At 47.6% G+C, this 16,976-nt stretch overlaps 2 protein-coding genes and 1 pseudogene across 3 annotated transcripts; 2 read left to right on the top strand and 1 right to left on the bottom strand.

The window, feature by feature from the left end:
• The first annotated feature begins 1,534 nt into the window (after positions 1-1,534).
• Positions 1,535-2,585, top strand: LOC123114857 (uncharacterized; annotated as a pseudogene).
• A 3,585-nt stretch (positions 2,586-6,170) lies between these two features.
• Positions 6,171-7,945, top strand: LOC123112355 (uncharacterized). 2 transcript variants are annotated; one of them, XM_044533315.1, is made up of 2 exons: positions 6,171-6,417; positions 6,510-7,945. In XM_044533315.1, the coding sequence occupies exon 2, from the start codon at positions 6,556-6,558 to the stop codon at positions 7,669-7,671; it is 1,116 nt and encodes a 371-aa protein (XP_044389250.1). In that variant the 5' UTR covers positions 6,171-6,417; positions 6,510-6,555; the 3' UTR covers positions 7,672-7,945. The 2 variants fall into 2 exon arrangements, with proteins under 2 accessions (XP_044389250.1, XP_044389251.1); XM_044533316.1 differs by having other exon boundaries at positions 6,176-6,417; positions 6,514-7,945.
• A 608-nt stretch (positions 7,946-8,553) lies between these two features.
• LOC123112354 (uncharacterized) lies at positions 8,554-15,934 on the bottom strand. Its single transcript, XM_044533313.1, has 3 exons — positions 15,778-15,934; positions 13,068-14,019; positions 8,554-8,822 (listed from the first exon to the last, which is right to left on the bottom strand). Exons 2-3 carry the CDS (start codon positions 13,978-13,980, stop codon positions 8,704-8,706), a joined length of 1,032 nt encoding a protein of 343 aa, XP_044389248.1. The 5' UTR covers positions 13,981-14,019; positions 15,778-15,934; the 3' UTR covers positions 8,554-8,703.
• Positions 15,935-16,976: the final 1,042 nt, after the last annotated feature.

The following is a 16,976-nucleotide window of genomic DNA, read 5'->3' as shown; positions in this document are numbered from 1 at the left end:
TTGTACATGTTTGCTATCTGAAGAACAGTCCAAGATTAAGCCAAGACTGTGCTATACACTAATCAGCTTGCCTAGTTTTTTTTTGAAATGACGCAAAAGATTTGCCTTTTTATTAATTAAGAAGAAGATAATTGACCAGTTAATCATAAAAACCGTGCGAAAACCGATACAAGTAAGGTGAAGCCCTCTCGAAATCGGGACGCACCCAGAGCCACGTCCACACTCGCCAATAACATGACAAACACAATAAAACACACCTCAAGTGAACTACTCGCAAAATAAGAAATAACAGAGACAGAGACACATTCTTAAGACTAACATCTTGTAGGGGTTGCCACAATTCCCAGGTTAGCATCCATCACCTGGTTGACATTCTTGACCTTCCACTAACTGACAAGGAGACCTTTGATCGGCTCGCCCTATAGCCAAAATGCAGCCTTTTTAAACATCCACACATCATCACAGCTAGAAGTAACAATGCTGAAGTCATCGATCACCTTGCCAATGCATGGAGACCATTTTGTGGTGACATGAGGGCGAATGTCGGCATAACACCGAGCATGACCACGTGAGTGTGAACCACACACATCAGTTTACCCTTCCATCCTTCTGACCATAAATGGTTGAATCCGGTGACGACGGCGACTGGGCGTCGTTGGCGTTGCTGTTGAAGAACCTCATGACATGATTGGTGTGGATACGGTCATTGATGTAGTTTGCCTACTATGGATTTGATCGCTCTGATTTTTTTCCATCACCTACGCATAGTTTTGGTCTTATATGACTTTGCTATTTGCTGGCGTGTTCTTGTGTGCGTGTGTTGGTATTGGTTGTGTGCATCTTAGCTATGCAGAGGCCGGGTGTGCTCACTATGTTTATATCCTCTTGATGCCTCATTTTGAGCCAATAAAATTTACCATTTGTCGAAAAAAAAGTTTACCCTTCCATCCGGCCACCAGAGCACGGATTCGGTTCAGGATAAACTGAAGGTGGGCATGTCAGATCCTATTGATGGTGATAGGCATCACCAGGTATTTCATGGAGAAACCAAACCCGGCATCACCGAAGCTTTGAAGTACATCGTCGAGTTTGATGTCGTCGCACGTAATTGGCGAGGCAGTGGACTTCAGCAAGTTGGCATGTAGGCCTGAAGCATCCCCAAAGGCTGCGAGGATGTTGAGGATCATGTAAATCTCCTCGCACACCGGGTTGGCGAAAATGACGGTGTCGTCAACATAGAGGCTCACCCGTAATATGATGTCGCCATTGACGGTGTCGGCAGCAGGCCATTGGCCGTTGCCGCCTGAATAATGTGATGCAGCAGCAGCACCCCATTGCTTTGGTATTGCACAAGCGTTTGATGTTTTTTTCCATAAAAAAATACATAAGGTCGTGAAAGGACCGGTGGCCCATTTTGCATCCCTCTCAAAATCTGAAGTCAGACGAGCATAGAGCCATAGACACGGTGCCTCCTTGGACGTTCGATAAATCCATGCACAAAAGACGCCTTGGCACTGCCGACACGGACATGACGATGAGCTGGCCCGACCTGCCAGCGGACCTCGTGGCGGCGATCGCCGGCAGGATCAGCGAGCACGCCGACCTGGCGCGCTTCCGCTGCGTGTGCCCGTCCTGGCGCTCGGCTTGCCGCCGCTCCTGCTGCCTTCCGAAATGACTTCCCGATACGAGACCCGCGTCTGGTCACTCGCCGACGACACCATCGCCAACATCCCCGCGCCGGCCGCTCGCGGGAACAACTTTCTCTTCGCTTCAGCGCGAGGCTGGCTGGACGCTGGCCGTGACCAGCGACTTCTCGGCCACGCTGCTGCACCCCTTCACCGGCGCCTCGGCCGGCCTACCGACGCTGCCACCCTCGCTCTGCTTTGAATTCATCATCCGCGACATGGCGTGGGATGGGATCGGTCGCCGCACGGCATCATGATCGGGATCGAGCGGTCGGCGCCGATGACCAGGCAGTCCTGTGCGCCAACTTCTGCCGGCCGGGCGACGGGTCGTGGAGCCCGGTGGAGTGCTCGGAGCTGGACCAAGTCAGCAGCATCACCTACTGCGACGGCGTGTTCTACCTCTTCGACGGCGTGTTCTACCAAGTCCACGCTCGTCGTGTCGTTCGCCGATTTCCTCGTGATCGTCAGGACGCACTTCCTGCACCCCGGCGAATCGGTCGGCTCGAGGGAGCTCTTCAAGGCCTTCCGCTGGGAGCCTGGGACCGCCGCCGCCGGAACCGCACGGGGTGGGCCGAGGTCGACGACATCGGCGACCGCGCCGTGTTCGTGGACGGCTTCTGCGTCGGGGCCAACGGGGTACGGAGGAACTGCATGTACGTGGCGAGCTCGTACCAGGACGGGAGTTACACCAAGGGAAGGTACATCGTCTCCGTGCTCGACCTCGCCGGCCTCACCACCGAGCGTCTCTCCCTCGGGAACTTGGGCAACTGCCGGTGCCGTCCATTCTGCCATTGGCCTTCCTGGATTCATGCCCAATCTGCACTGATCCAAATCCAACAACGCACGCGCATTGAGGTTGCAGGAAATAGAAGCTGTTGGTTCGGATCCGTATTTGGATGATAGAAATGATCGAATATTAATTGGTGCTACTAACATGTTCATGTTTGCTACTAGTATATGAGGAATCCAAGATTAAGCTAAGATTGTGCCTTGCAGGAATGCAAATAAGCGTTATGTGGGTCATGGCAGGAAAGAACAAGTAACATTAAGGATGTCCAGAAAAAAAGTCCTACCAGGTTTTGATTGTCATTAGATAAAAGGGACAATTACATTCGAGCTCCTAGTTGTGTCATACTCGTCTGATTTGCCCCTAAATTCTAAAAACCCTCCTTTGTGTCCAAGCTTATTCCCTCCTCTTATGTTTTTGTCCTTTGACCGTTTGACCATCATTTTGAAAACTTCATAATGAATTCATACCAACTTAGAAAATGCAAATAAGATATCAAAATCAAAAAAAAACATCACTATAAGTGCATGTCATTTGTATTCTTGAAAAAAAAGTGTTGAAAAGTCCGCATCTCAGTTTGACCTCATATGATGTCAGCATGAACAGTAAAATCCGAAAATATTGAAAACAAATTCAAAAAAAATCTAATTTTTTTGGTAGCAAACATTGACAAATGTTTTGAGTGATTACCAAATTTCATCAGGGAATCACATTCATGGAAGTCATGGCAAAAAACAAAATTGATGCTCCAAAACATAAGCATTTTGTTCGCTAGATGAGTAGCATACGGCCCCCATGTTATTCCGTGCAACTGTACCCGCCCAGCTCTGCCCCGTTTCCGACAGAAAGGTTGCATCAGTGTTCAGTTTCTACATGCAAATCAGTGTAAGAAGCCAAGGGAATGGCACTTTGGATTGGACTGAAACCATTGTCGAGGCTATACATGGGACTGATCATTATTGAAACAGATAATGCAGTGATGGCGAATGTGCTGAGAGGAAACGATATCTACCGATCGGAATGGTTTTGGTTAGTCAGTGAGATAAAGGAAGCAATGCTGGCATTCGTCTCTGTTCAAATCAAGTCAGTCAAGAGACAGCAGAATAGCCTAGCACATGAACTACCTGCAAGAGCAAGACGCCTAGTGGACTGCAGGTTGACCGTGGACGTGCCGGTAGCGCTACGCCCACTGATGCTATCTGAATACACAAAGTGATGTAGTTTTGTGGAGTTTGGGTAGTCATCCTAAAAAAAACATTTTGGAGTGCTGATTTTTTTGCCACGACTTTCACAAATGTCATTCCCTAATGAAACTTTATAAGAGCTCAAACCATTCATCAATGTTTGCCACAAAAATGATTCAGATTTTCTTTTTTTGCATTTTTATCACTTTTTGGGATTTTTCTATTCATCTTGAGGTCATATGAGCTCAAATTGAGATGGAGACTTTCCAGCACTTTTGTCATGAATGCAAATGATATGCACATATATGTGTTGTTTTTATGAACATTTTGATATCTTATTTGCATTTGGGTTAGTATCAATTTGTTATGAAGTTTTCAAAATGACGATCAAATAGTTGAACGGCAAAAGCATAAGAAGAGCAAACGAGCATGGACAGAAAGAATGTTTTTTTTTAATTTGGGGACAAATCAAACGGGTGTGATACAACTAGGGGCTCAAATGTAATTGTCCCTAGATTGAACTCCTCGACTGTGTTTCACACAAAACGTGGGTCTTTGGCTCTTAATAAGTCTTTAGCTAACACTGATAAGGGCATATCCAAGGCAAAAGAAAAACCATAGGAAAATAGGGGAAAAATAAAGAAAGCAAAGAAAACTCGACCAGCAAATAGCGGAAACCGGATAAAAAACAACAAAGAAAAAAACAGGCCCAAACTATGAAGAAACAAATAAGCGTGCCTTTTCTATTCCGCGCTTATAAAGTCGGTTACTTCGCTAATCGTAGGCAGCGCACATCTCTGCTTTGAACAGTCGCGACGAATGGGCCGGCCCATATAATGCGAGAGACAGAACACTCGGTGATCAGAGATCGGTTCACCGGTTTGACAGAGGACCGGTTAACGACAACTGTTTTATCAGATGTCCGGTTTTGGGAAGCTTTTGACCAGTTTTTTGTTTGGTTTTCTCCCTCTTTTTTTATTTTAATTTTTTGTATTTTTTTGAAATTCGTGATTTTTTTCATAAATCATGAGTAGTTTTGAAATTTCTGAGCTTTTTATAACTCTGTCAAAAAAATTCATGAACATTTTTGAAATTTGAGAATAATTTTTAAACATTTATGAATGTATATTCAATTTGGTGAACAATTTTCAAATTCTTCCACATTTTAAAATATAAAATAAATTTTTAATTTTATGAAATGTTTCTTAATTCTTGAAAAAAACTCAATTTCATTAAAAAATAAAACTCCTGAATAATTTTTAGAAATTCATGAACACTATTAAAATTTCTTCAATGCTCTAATTAGTAAATATTTTTCCAAATTCATGAACAATTTTTGAATTGACGAACATTTATTTTAACTTCACAAACGTTTTTCAAGTGTTGAACTTTTTCTAATAAATCCATATTATTATTTTCAAATCTGTGAACGTTTTCAAAGCCACAAACATTTTCTTAAATGCACGAACTTTTTCAGATACTGTTTCTTACAAAAGCCAATGGTCCCCTCGCAAAAAAATCTCTACCTAATAATAAAACAAATTGGGTCTCTGCGGTCCACCATGCACTTTTGCAGAAAACCCCCTGCATTTTTCCTGAATTAACCCGCAGTACACACTTAAGTCATAACCGAACCGTTATGTTACATTTTTACGGAAACCCCCCTGACGTATTAGATAATTCATCCGCCGATCATATATAAGTCAAACAAATGTTTTTCTAAATTATCCATATCTTTTAAACCGTAACTCCGATTTTGACATGTTATATATGAAAATTGATTAGAAAAATGTGTAGAATCTGAATATGATGTTATTTTGTTTGTTAAATATTTTTTAAATATTATTTTGGAAGATATTTAAGTCAAACAAATATTTTTCTTAATTATCCATATCTATTAAACCGTAACTCTGATTTTAACATGTTATATATGAGATTTGAAGAGAAAAATATGTAGAATTTGAATATGATGTTATTTTTACCTATTAAATATTTTAAAATATTATTTTAAAAGCAAACTTGTAACCTATAGGGCACGTCCGTTTTTCTTTCGTACCGCGACGATCTGGATTGCAAATAAACAACCACTAAAATCATAAAGAGACGAAAGAAAACATCGATAACCACACATGAGCACCTCTGAAAAAACTGGCAGGGAAAAAACAACATTCAAACACACTTTGGTTTGTGTGAACACTGAGGCCACTGAGGGTTAGAAGTAGGATAAGCGGCAACATAAAAATGATGCCTCGCTAAAATAAAGGGCATGAACATATTATGGTTATTGGGTTAAGAGTGTGTGTTATTTTTTTCTCCCGTTGCAACGCACGGGCTCTTTTGCTAGTAAATACAAAAGCCAATGGTCAGCCAATCAACGGTCAACCGTGGACCGAACGAACGAAGCCTGAAATCGCGAGCGAGCCGCGACCAAGCAAGCGAAGCACGTTGCTTGATGGGCCGGCCCACGCGAGAGGGCGCGTGAGCGCCAGTTTACCAGCTGGCGCGTCAAGCGCTGTATAGGAGGTCTCCGTCAGATCCTTAAAAAAAAGAGGTCTCCGTCAGACGAGCCGCGCCCCCCATAGAAATCTCGCCGCCCCTCCCCTCCTCCTCCTCCTCCGCCGCCGCCGCCGCCGTCTTCTGTCTGCCCCATTCATCCTGCTAGGCACATCAGGGCTTCCAGAATTGATTCGCGTTCGGTGGGTCTTAGCTAGAGGTAAAATTTGGAATTGGAGGCATACGGGATCTGATTCCGCTGCTGCAGGTAAGAACTTGCAACAACTTTCTACTGAGATTAATCCAGATATATTTGGTTTCAACAACTTTTAGATGTGTATAACTCGTATCTCTTGATAGTCAGGATACTCGACTAGTGCCTCGCCCGGTTAATTTGGCGAGGACGATGAATCGTGAGTTCGCCAACGTCATAGTGCGCGGATCAACCTCAAGCAGTAAATTTTACTCGCTGCTCCGGGTCAACCTCAAGCAGCACCTCTTCCACCGCTCAGCAGCAGCAGCAGAAAAGGCGAGGCCATCGACGATCCCGAGCTTGGAGCCTCTGCCCGAGCACAAGATCAACTTCTCGACGCCGCCAAACACGGAGGGCACAACGGACTTGCACTTCTTCTCCCTGCTGAAAGGGCAGGCAGAGGGCCGTGTCATGTTCGCCGACCCTTGCGCCAATCCCGTGATGTACGACATTGACATGGACGCCGTCGTTGCCATGCCGGAGACTAACTTCTGCAAACAGAGGGACTCAATCTCCTTGTCCATGACCAGGCCTGGGAGCCAAGACGACGAGCAGCACTATGTCTTGAGCAAAGAACCGGAGAATGTCTTGTTTGAGGTCTTGGAGTACGAGAGGAACGGCTCCGCCAGGGGTCCATCCGCTGGGACTCAACGGAGGTGGCACTGGCAACATCTGCCCTCGCCGCCGATGCGTGGACCCTACCTGCATGACCTCCACATGAGAGCGGTCTTCCACCCCTCCGCGGCGGCGGTGGTCGATGAGACGACTTTGTGTGTGTCGTCTGTGGAAGCCGGAGCCTATGCCTTTGACACGGTGGAAGGTGAGTGGAGGCAGGCTGGAAGCTGGGCGCTGCCCTTCCATGGCGCGGCCAAGTACGTCCCTGAACTCGGCCTCTGGTTTGGCTTCAATGCTACCATTGGCAACACCCACCACTGCCTGGGTGCCTTCGACCTGTCTTCCTGGCCGCCGGTGGAGCACCGCAGCTGGAACTATCTCGATCCGCTGCCCGACGAGTGGTCGACATGGCAGAGGCACCTACTGAACCTTGGCTCAGGCAAGTTCTGCATCGCCACCAGCTTTCAAAATATCGAGTGCCGCACACCATGTAATTCAGCAGGCTACCCTTTACACGGGCTAGATGATGAGATGGTGGTCAATGACCTTACCATCTTGACAGGCGTCGAGGTTGTGCGCTGTGGCGACGGGCTCAAGATGATCAACCACAAGTCTAAACGCCTTGAAGGCATTGAAATCCACTGCGTGCTCTGACCCAAAACTCGTCTGTTTCTTCGGGACTAGATGTGTGTGGGGTTCATTTCTTCTCGGATCGTAATGAAATTATATGCTATGGCCATGAACAAAACTTTGCAGGATGCGCATCTGTCCTCGTATATAAGATTCTCTATTCAGATCTTAAATGACTGAATCAAAATTATCGAAATTTTTTTTGCCTGTGCGCAGCTGGCATTTTACTCATTTATTGTGAATTTTGGGCCCTTGTGCTCACTGATAGATATATAAACTGAAGCCGGGGGTTTGAGCAGGGCTTGCTTCAGTTCTACGATTGAGGTAAGGGCTTTGAGCAGGGCTCAGTTCAGTTCTATGATTCAGAGATTCGAGTAAAAATTACTATCACAAAATTATACATTGAACATCTGCTTCTATATTGCTTTGGCCGAAAGAGATTTTTATTTTACATAGATGCATTGGGTGATACCATTAGTTCTATTTATATACAACCCATGGAACATGGGTCAGGACAACAGGGCTGGGCTTCTTTCTAATGACCGCAGCCTGATCCGCACGCCACCGGCAGGAGAGCCTCCAGTTGTGAAACTACAGTCACACCCCTCGTCAGTGCCAATGGTGATGTCGGGCCATTCACCTCGACAGACAATCTGAACTCTGAAGCAATGTCCCTTGAATCACTTCCAGGATCGACATTTCATATCTAGGGTTCCTAATTTCCCCCAGGTTACTAACTACGCCGTTTCATGTCCCGCAAGTCTGCTAATCAAAATCGATCACTATTTTCCAAGCAATCGCAATTCCTGTGCCTACAGTTACACACGTGTAATTTTAATCCTATCTGCCAAGCCCCACAAATAAAACAGTCACCTCTACCAAATACTAATAACGGAGCAAGGTGAGTTCTCAGCTCAAACACACAGGATATATATTAGTCACGTTTCACCCGCAGATGTGCCGACCATCCTTACATCAGCAATGTTAATACTTTTTTTTTGAACCGCACATCGCCCCTTTTCATTAATAAATAACGGAAATACATCAGTGCAAGCTTCAGTCCATCGCACCATCATCTTGAGCAGCAGCACAGATACACATCATGTTCTTCGCATTCTCACTGAGCATCATTGCCCCACGCCACATTGCCTCCTGGTCATCACTCTTCAGCAAACCTGCCCCATAATCCAGAAATACACATGAAGAGAACACCACCTCAAAAGGGATTTTAGGAAATTTAAACTCAAAGGTTGTTTCATTGCGACAGTTCCAAATGGCCCAGCATATAGCCGCGAGACCAAAACTGTAGAATTCACTCCCATCAGGTAAAAACTGTAGTACCACGAATTTTATTTTTTTGAAACAGAGGCAAAAGCTTTGCCTTTTTCATTAATAGAGAAGAAGATAGTTGTCCGGTTAATTACAGGAAAACCGTGTGAAAACCGGTACATCAAGGGTCAAACCCACACACAGACCCGACAAGCCAACAAGGACCCCGCAGATGGCGCGCTACAAAAGCCATCCCGCGAAACAACATGCGGACTACTCCCAGAATAATAAGCACATGAGAGGAAGGCACATACTAATGGCTAACATCATGACATGCGGTCCCCACGCCCGAGGCGACGCCTGCCAGTTGGTTGACATTCTTGATCTTCACTGCATTGACAAGGTGAATCAACCCTTGGGTGATCGCAGGCACGGCAGAAAGGCTTTTGACCAGCTCGATGAAGACGTGTAAAGTGTTTTGGCCCTCAAATGCCGATGCGCATCCCTTTGCAATGCCCCACACCTCATTGGAGGCAGAAGTAGAAAGGCTAAGCTCGGTGGCCACACTTGTCAAACAAGGCCATAGACTTGACCGACGCATGCTGCCCTGCAGACTCCACGGCAGCAACATACCCTGAGGGCGCCAACCCAACCTTGTCGCCAATGTCATCAACACCTTTGCTCCCATCTTTTGGTAGCGTCAAACCATGAACGGCAGTGCCTAAGGAGCAAGGTCCCTGCAAGGAGGCTGGGCTCAACCCACGCTCACCATCAGACACCTCCGCCTGCTCCAAGAGGTCGGACGCACGTGCCAACCACAGGCACAAAGAGTCCTCCAGCTTGCGCAGCGGGCGGAGCGCAAACTCAACCAAGCTTTGCAGCTCTGCACGAAATGAGACAAGCATAGCATCATCAGATGTCGCAACACCCTGATCAACAGAACCTTCGCTTGGAGCTTCAACAATCCTTGCAGACTCAGGAGCTTGCACACACATTGCGGGAGCAACAACCGAAGCCCAAGAGCGCCCATCTGAGGAAGGGCGAGGCGGAGCTGGGGGGTCACGCACACAGTGGCGAACAGCTTCAACGGAGGAGTGACGCAGAGAACAGTCCCTCTCACGGTGTCCAGAGCGAAGACAAGTGAGGCATCGAAACGGGTCGCGGCAGGACGCAACCTTGTGGTCCGGAGCCAAGCAACAGAAACATCGACCACGGGTTCTCCTCTTGAATGTGTCGGCTTGCACAGACCTCGCATCATGAAAGGTCGGGGGCGTGGAAGACTTGCTGCAAGGCACATGACAACGGGGACGACGCCTTCGTCCGACGTAAATCCAGGGACCATCCCCAGGTTGTGCGACCACAACTTCCGCCTGATCGCAAGGATAGCAGCAAGCAGTCGACGCACCGACCGCACCAGAGCATGAGCCTTCGACAACAGACGTTGCCGTCTTCGGTGCGCCAGGTCCCCTTTGCCAGAATCGCCGTTGTCACGATCCTCGCCTGAACCCTGGCCATCTGCATCGACCAGAGATGCCCACGGCCCCGCATGAGCAACATTGGCGTCAACAGAGCACAGGGAATACTGGGAGGCAGCCGGCGGCGACCGTGGAGCAAGCTCCTCCTCTCCGTCGTCATTGTCGTCCTCCTCCTCGCCAGCGGAGCTCCAGAGGGGCGGCGGTGGCACTACCGACATCACCAGATCGGGAGGAAGTTTGCCCACATCCTTGAGAACAGAGCTACATGGCAAGCGCTTCATGGTGCAGGGAACGATGGTCGGCGGCAGATGGGCCAGCTCCACACTCCCCTCGCCATCGACGGTGGAGCACCGGGAGCCAGGCCTAGCCCTGAGCAGCACCCCCATGACATCGTCAGGAGCATCGCTCCGGACAGCCGGAGGTAACCGAGAGACGGGATCCAGATCCGCCTGATCTGGATCGAGCGGGGGAGGGGTGATGGGGATCGACGCCGGTGGCTCCGGCAGCTGGCTGGAGGAGGCGCCGGCCAAGGTGGCGGGTGACGGAGCTGGGAAGCTCGTCGCTGCAGCCGGTGTGGTCGCCGCTGCAGCCTTCGAGGAGCACGAGCGGGAGACCTGCGCACTCCGCCGGCCACCGTTCTCCTGCCGCATCCTACAGGCTGGGGGTAGCGGCCGCGAGCGCGGGAGCACGCGAGGCGCCGGTAGGGTGGCCGGCGGGGCCGGGGTGGCCGCCGCCGGTGGGGGCTGGTTGAGGGGCGCGGGGTCGGGGTCGCGAGAGAGCCGTTGCATTGTATAGTACCACGAATAAAACTGCCAAATGTTGTTAGGGCACAACTTGGTGCCAAAGATTGATCTCACAGTTCTCCAAACCACCCTAGCCAATGGGCATAAGAAGAAGAGATGCTGGGACATCTCTCTCTTGCTGCAAAAAGAGCAGCGCGGATTCCCGGTCCAATTTCTCCTGCTCATAGCATCCCTGGTCAACACGGCATATTGAAAAAGTTGCCAAAGGAAGATATGGATTTTAGAAGGAATTTTAGCTTTCCAAATCCACTTAAAACCACAACCCGTGATATTTCTCTCTATGTGTTCATACATCAACTTAGTAGTAAAAATCTGCTTGGGGCCCAAAGCCTAAACAATCTTATCAGGATCAGAGGTAATATCCAGCCCAACAATAAAAGAGCACATCTGCAGTCTAGCAATATTACCAGAACCAAGAAGCACATCCCTACCAGCCATATAGCACTCTTTTACTTTCATAATAGCCTTCCAAATAGGGGAATCAGAGAATCTGCTTTTGACCGTGGCCAGTGGCCACAGAATCTCTCTGAAGACATTTCGCTTTAACTATATCTTGCCAAAAACCATCTTGAGTATCAAGTTTCCACCACCACTTGTTAAGTAGACTGATATTTTGTTTCTGGAGGTCCTTGACTATTTCATTTATCTATCACACTTGTCTCTGTTTCACGTATGCCGTCCTTCTACTTATATCTTTTTATTGAGGAAGACTAGGCTCATTCCAAATCATATAGGTGTCTTGTATGATATTGCACTCAGCAAGAGGCCCTGCGCATGTAAATTGTCTGCAGAATGAAGACTATAGTGTCCTGGGATTCCTGTAAATTATCACTCTGGGCATATAAATTATGTGAACACTGTATTATCGCTCCAGAACCAACAGCCCATACACGTATAGTAGAGGGTATTAATTAGCTAAAACAGGCAATGAACAAAAAACAGTTCTATAAAATTCCGCTACATGCACGCTGAACAATGTATAGATACTACAAAATGCTAAACAAGAACGATCAGAGTCAAGGACCAAAGTTACCACCAGACGGATTCATAGCGGCGGCCTCATAACACGATGAAAAGAAGAACCAGTGAAATAAACTCACCAAAAAACAAGCGCATCAAAGCAGGATAATTAATACTCACTCGGTCCGGGTTTATTGAACCCCCTGTGGCCTGTACTATAGTGTCAAACTTTGAGCATAAATAGTTAATTAATAAAATATAAACTAGTTTAAGTCACAAAATCACATGGTGGGAATACTCTTCGAAGCAGGGAGCATACCCAAAAGTTCACTGCCACAAAGAATCGCGGGTGTGGTCTGCTGGGGCCAAGGCGGGCGCGCATTCTACACTCGAGATAAAGGTAGGAGAAAGGACGGAGAAATCCTCAAGATGAAGTTTTACTAGTTGACTCAAGCGCAGAGGTAAAAAAACTAAAAATATATGCTAGAATTTAAGCAGATAGCATGACCAATAATTTTAATTTATAATTTTTTACCAAAAACAATATTCCATAAAGAAAGATGCACCATGATGCTTTCATTTCTTCTTGCAGCCATCAATTGCCTATTTGACTATTTCAACCATGGAGATAAAAGCTAAGCAAATATATTCATTCACATCTGATGAGAAAAACCATGGAAGGATCAATCCAATAACAGTGACACATAGATAAGTTTTCCTTAGAGCACGCAGTGGATTCTATTGTCCTCCAAACTGTAACACTCAGACTTGTGCTTGATGATCTGGAAACCATTGACATCGCGCACCACCTCCACACCGGTCAAGATGGTAAGCTCATCGACCGCACCATCAAGTGGTGTGCACGAGGTGTGCCTCAAGAGATTTCGAAAGCTGGTGGCGATGCAGAACTTACCTGAGCCCATGTTTAGCAGGTGCCTCTGCCGTGGCAAGCACTCATCCGGCAGGCGGCTGAGATAGCTCCAGGAGTGCCGCACCACCGGTTGCCTGGAGGAATCGAAGTCAAAAGCACGCAGGCAATGGTTGGGGTTGCCAATGGCATCGTCGAGGCCAAACCAGAGGCCAAACTCAGGGACATACTCTGCCGCACCATGGACGGGCAGCACCCAGCTGCCAGCCTGTCTCCACTCGCGGGTTACCGTGTCAAAGAAGGCGCAGGCTCCGGCATCCACGGATGAGGCACATATTGTGGTGGCATCCAACACGACCGCTGCAGAGGGAGCACAAACTTTGCTGTTGCCGCCAGGCAGGCACTGCGGAAACAATGGCGGGCAGGGCAGAGGTCGCCAGTACCAAGGCGGTTTGCTCAGATCAGTTGTCCTGGTATATTTCAAGACCCCAAACAAGCCACCGTCCTCTCCTTTGCCTATGACATACAGCTCGTGGTATTCTTGGCCATAGCCCCGCCGAGTGATGGACAGGGAGATTGAGTCGCTCTGCTTACAGAAGTTGGCTTGGGGCATGCCAAAGACAAAGTCCGTGCTAGTGTCGTACATCATCGTGTGGACGTTAGGGCTGACGAACATGACAGAGCCCTCCCCCTGCCCTTTCAGCAGGGAGAAGAAATGTCTGGCCGTTAAGTCGGCCATGTTAGGCAGTGATGAGAAGTTGATGTTCGTCTTGGGCAGACACTGCTTGGGGCTCCCTTTCAACATGGTGGATAACCATCCCTTCTTATTGGCTTCTGCTTTTTGGGCAGCTTCTGTTGAAGGGTAGAAGAGATGCTCCATGAGGTTGATACGGCGCAGGGAATAAACTCCCTTGGGGTAATTGTGTACTATCATATTCGCAAACTGACGATTCATCATCCTCGAGAATTTAACACACCCAGTAGTTGAATATCGTGGCTATCAAAAGGAAAAAGTTAGTACAGTAGCATTAACACTTGTCGAAAACTAAAATATCAGGATTACTCTAAATAGAAAGATCAAAGGGTCTGTCTAGTTACTGCAAATCTAAGTGACTCAATCAACATAAAAAGGAAAAGCAAAAGAAAAAGGAAAATACCTGCATGAATCTCCGAGTAAAATCAATGACATAGGACTTACACTTTGATGTGCAATACTTAGGGCACATCTAGACGTGCTCTAGCAAAACCGAAGATCAAGGGTGTGTTTGATTGAAGAATGTGAGCGCTACATATAAATTTTGTCAAATTATATTTCCATCTAGTATCATATTTTATCTTTTGTAACTAACTAACATTTTCATGCTACTTCTCTCTTCCAGAACAAAGACAAAAGGGGGAAATATATCAATGTGCCTATTGCCAACTTTGATTAGATGGAGTTCATATTTCAGGATAAGCATGCTACCGGAGAGTTCACGGTCCTTCAAACACCCTATGACCGTGTTCATGCCCGTGACAAGGATTTTATTGGTGATACCGAGAAGAAAATATGAGTGATGTTAAGGTTGATCCTGCAACACATTATGATTCAGATTGTGTTCTTGACGACACCACTAATGAATGCTCGTCTTCGAAGCGTCCTAGAGGTGGCAAACGTGATAAAGGTAAGTGGGTGAAGTGTGATGAGAGCGCAGCTCAAGACATGACGCGGTCTCTGCGTGATATGTCGGATACTATGCGTTCCACACACGTACCAACCCGAATGAGAATTTATTCAAAATAATTGATGACATTGAAGAATACCCTCTCTTCATCCGACTTGCGCTACAGACATCTGTGGCCACCAATGAACAAGTGGCTTCCATGTTGAAGGGGAGACCGATGGCTGCTATTCAAGAGTTTGGGTGCTGGATCGGTGATAACTAGCTTTCCTGAATACGTTCCCGTTGCTCCTGCTGTGTGATTCATTTCACTGCGAACTTTCAGGATTATTTTGTATGTCTTCCGGCATCGTCTCCTAGGGAGATAATGACCGTGCCTCCTCATGCAGGCATGTAACGATGTCACAGAGTTATTCATTCCTGAACAATAAGCTTTTTACTCAGATTCTTTATCAGTCAGTGTGTTAAATTAATCATCATAAAGCTGCGCTGAATTTTTGCATGACTATTTACAACTTGATCTGCTTATAGCTATTTCTCTGTTTCACTGTTTTTTCAAGGTATTGTAGTGATGATGCACTTGTTATAAGCTACTCCCTCCGTCCCAAAATTCTTGTCTTAAATTTGTCTAGATACGGACGTATCTAATACTAAAATGTGACTTGATACATCCGTATTTAACAAATCTAGGACAAGAATTTTGGGATATTTGGATCCTATCAAGACGAGCTAGCTTGCCCTCGACACAGGCAAACGGCTAGCTGCTGGCTCTTGCCAGCAACGGCACTGAACCAAACGGGCAGCTAAGGCAAAGATAGCCCAGCCGAGCTAAGCTAGCTCAGCTATAGGCAAGCTGGGCAACACAACCAAACGCACCCTAATGGTTTGGCGAGAAGGACAAGAATCGAAAGCTCATACCTGCACCACCAAAATCTAATGTAATTTTGTGTGCCACCCGTACAAATTTCACATCTAGGGCCGTCGTCGGTACGAGAACTAATCCTACAAGCGTTTCCCTGTGGTAGGAGCTGTGAGCCACGGGCGCAGATCGCATACAGAGGAAAGGTTAGGCTGGGAGAGGTTCGGATGAATACCTGAAGCTGGCGCCCGGATCTGACAAGCCGGCGCCTGGAAAGTGGGGTAGAAAGGCGGCGGAGGAGGGGAGGGGAGGGGAGGCGAGGCGAGGCGAGATTTCGAAGGGACCTAGATTGTTCTCGTGGCCGAAGTTTTCTTAAGGCCGCGAATAACTGCCAAACTTCAGCTCCGGAGGTGGGATCGGTCGAACGGTCGTTCCCCACGGGAGATCGATCGATCGGTCGAACGATTTTAGTTCTCTTTTTTTCCAGAAAATTATTACGATTTTAGTTTCTTTTAGTTTTATTACGATTTTAGAGCATCCACAGCTGTGCGCCTCAAACCGGCCTCATACGTGTGGGCGGGCCCCGGTCATGATTTTTTAACTCAGATGTGCTCGTTTAAACCGGCCTCAAATGTCCGAACTGACCGGCACCCCTCATATCATGACCAAATATGGGGCGGATATGGGGCGCCCGCCACGTCAGACCCGACAGCACAACCTCATCCCCAATTGCATCAAATTCACCAAACCCTTCCTCCTCCCCCCGTCGCCCTCCAAGCTTTCCCACGCCCGAGCCCTCGCCATCCTCCACCCTTGCTCCCCATCCTCACCACTTGTCCCATCCCTGACCGTCGCGACGGAGACACAGTCCGCCTCGTCCGTCGGCGTCTCTTCGTCGGCTCCGTCTTGCAAGGTGGAGAACGTGGCTGAAAAGTTGCGGCGACGCCGACAGCGAGAGAGGGAGGCAGCGGCGACGCAGGGAGATTTAGACATGGTGGAGCAACTGTCTCCTCCGCCGCGCTCGGACCCCCGCAATCTTCCATCCAAGCGCCGATGCGAATTACGTTGTCCGACCCTGTTGGGACAGAGGAGGATTCAACGACATGCTGAGCCACTCCGGAGAGCTTTCCGCCGACGCAGATGCCGGCGGTCAACGTATGTGACTCGCCCAACTCGTTCGGGCGTGGATGAGCATGGGCAACGGCTCCGCCCGGGCTATCCTCAACATGTTCGACGGAATGACAGAACAAGAGTCAGGGCGCTTTCTTTACTCCTGTTCGATCAAATTTTTGCATAGATCTCTAGTTCATTTGGCACATGATGAATGCTTGCAAACCATGATCGTGTAGGAGGCGTTCTTGTCGAACATGATCAATGACAATGAAGATTCGACCATAATGAAGTATGAATTGGAGGGAACCACCGCATTTGAAG

This window comes from Triticum aestivum, chromosome 5B (genome assembly GCF_018294505.1).
Source record: "Triticum aestivum cultivar Chinese Spring chromosome 5B, IWGSC CS RefSeq v2.1, whole genome shotgun sequence".
Classification (NCBI taxonomy): Eukaryota; Viridiplantae; Streptophyta; class Magnoliopsida; order Poales; family Poaceae; genus Triticum; species Triticum aestivum.
Note: the sequence above shows the minus strand (reverse complement) of the source record. Positions and strands in the feature narration are given on the sequence as shown.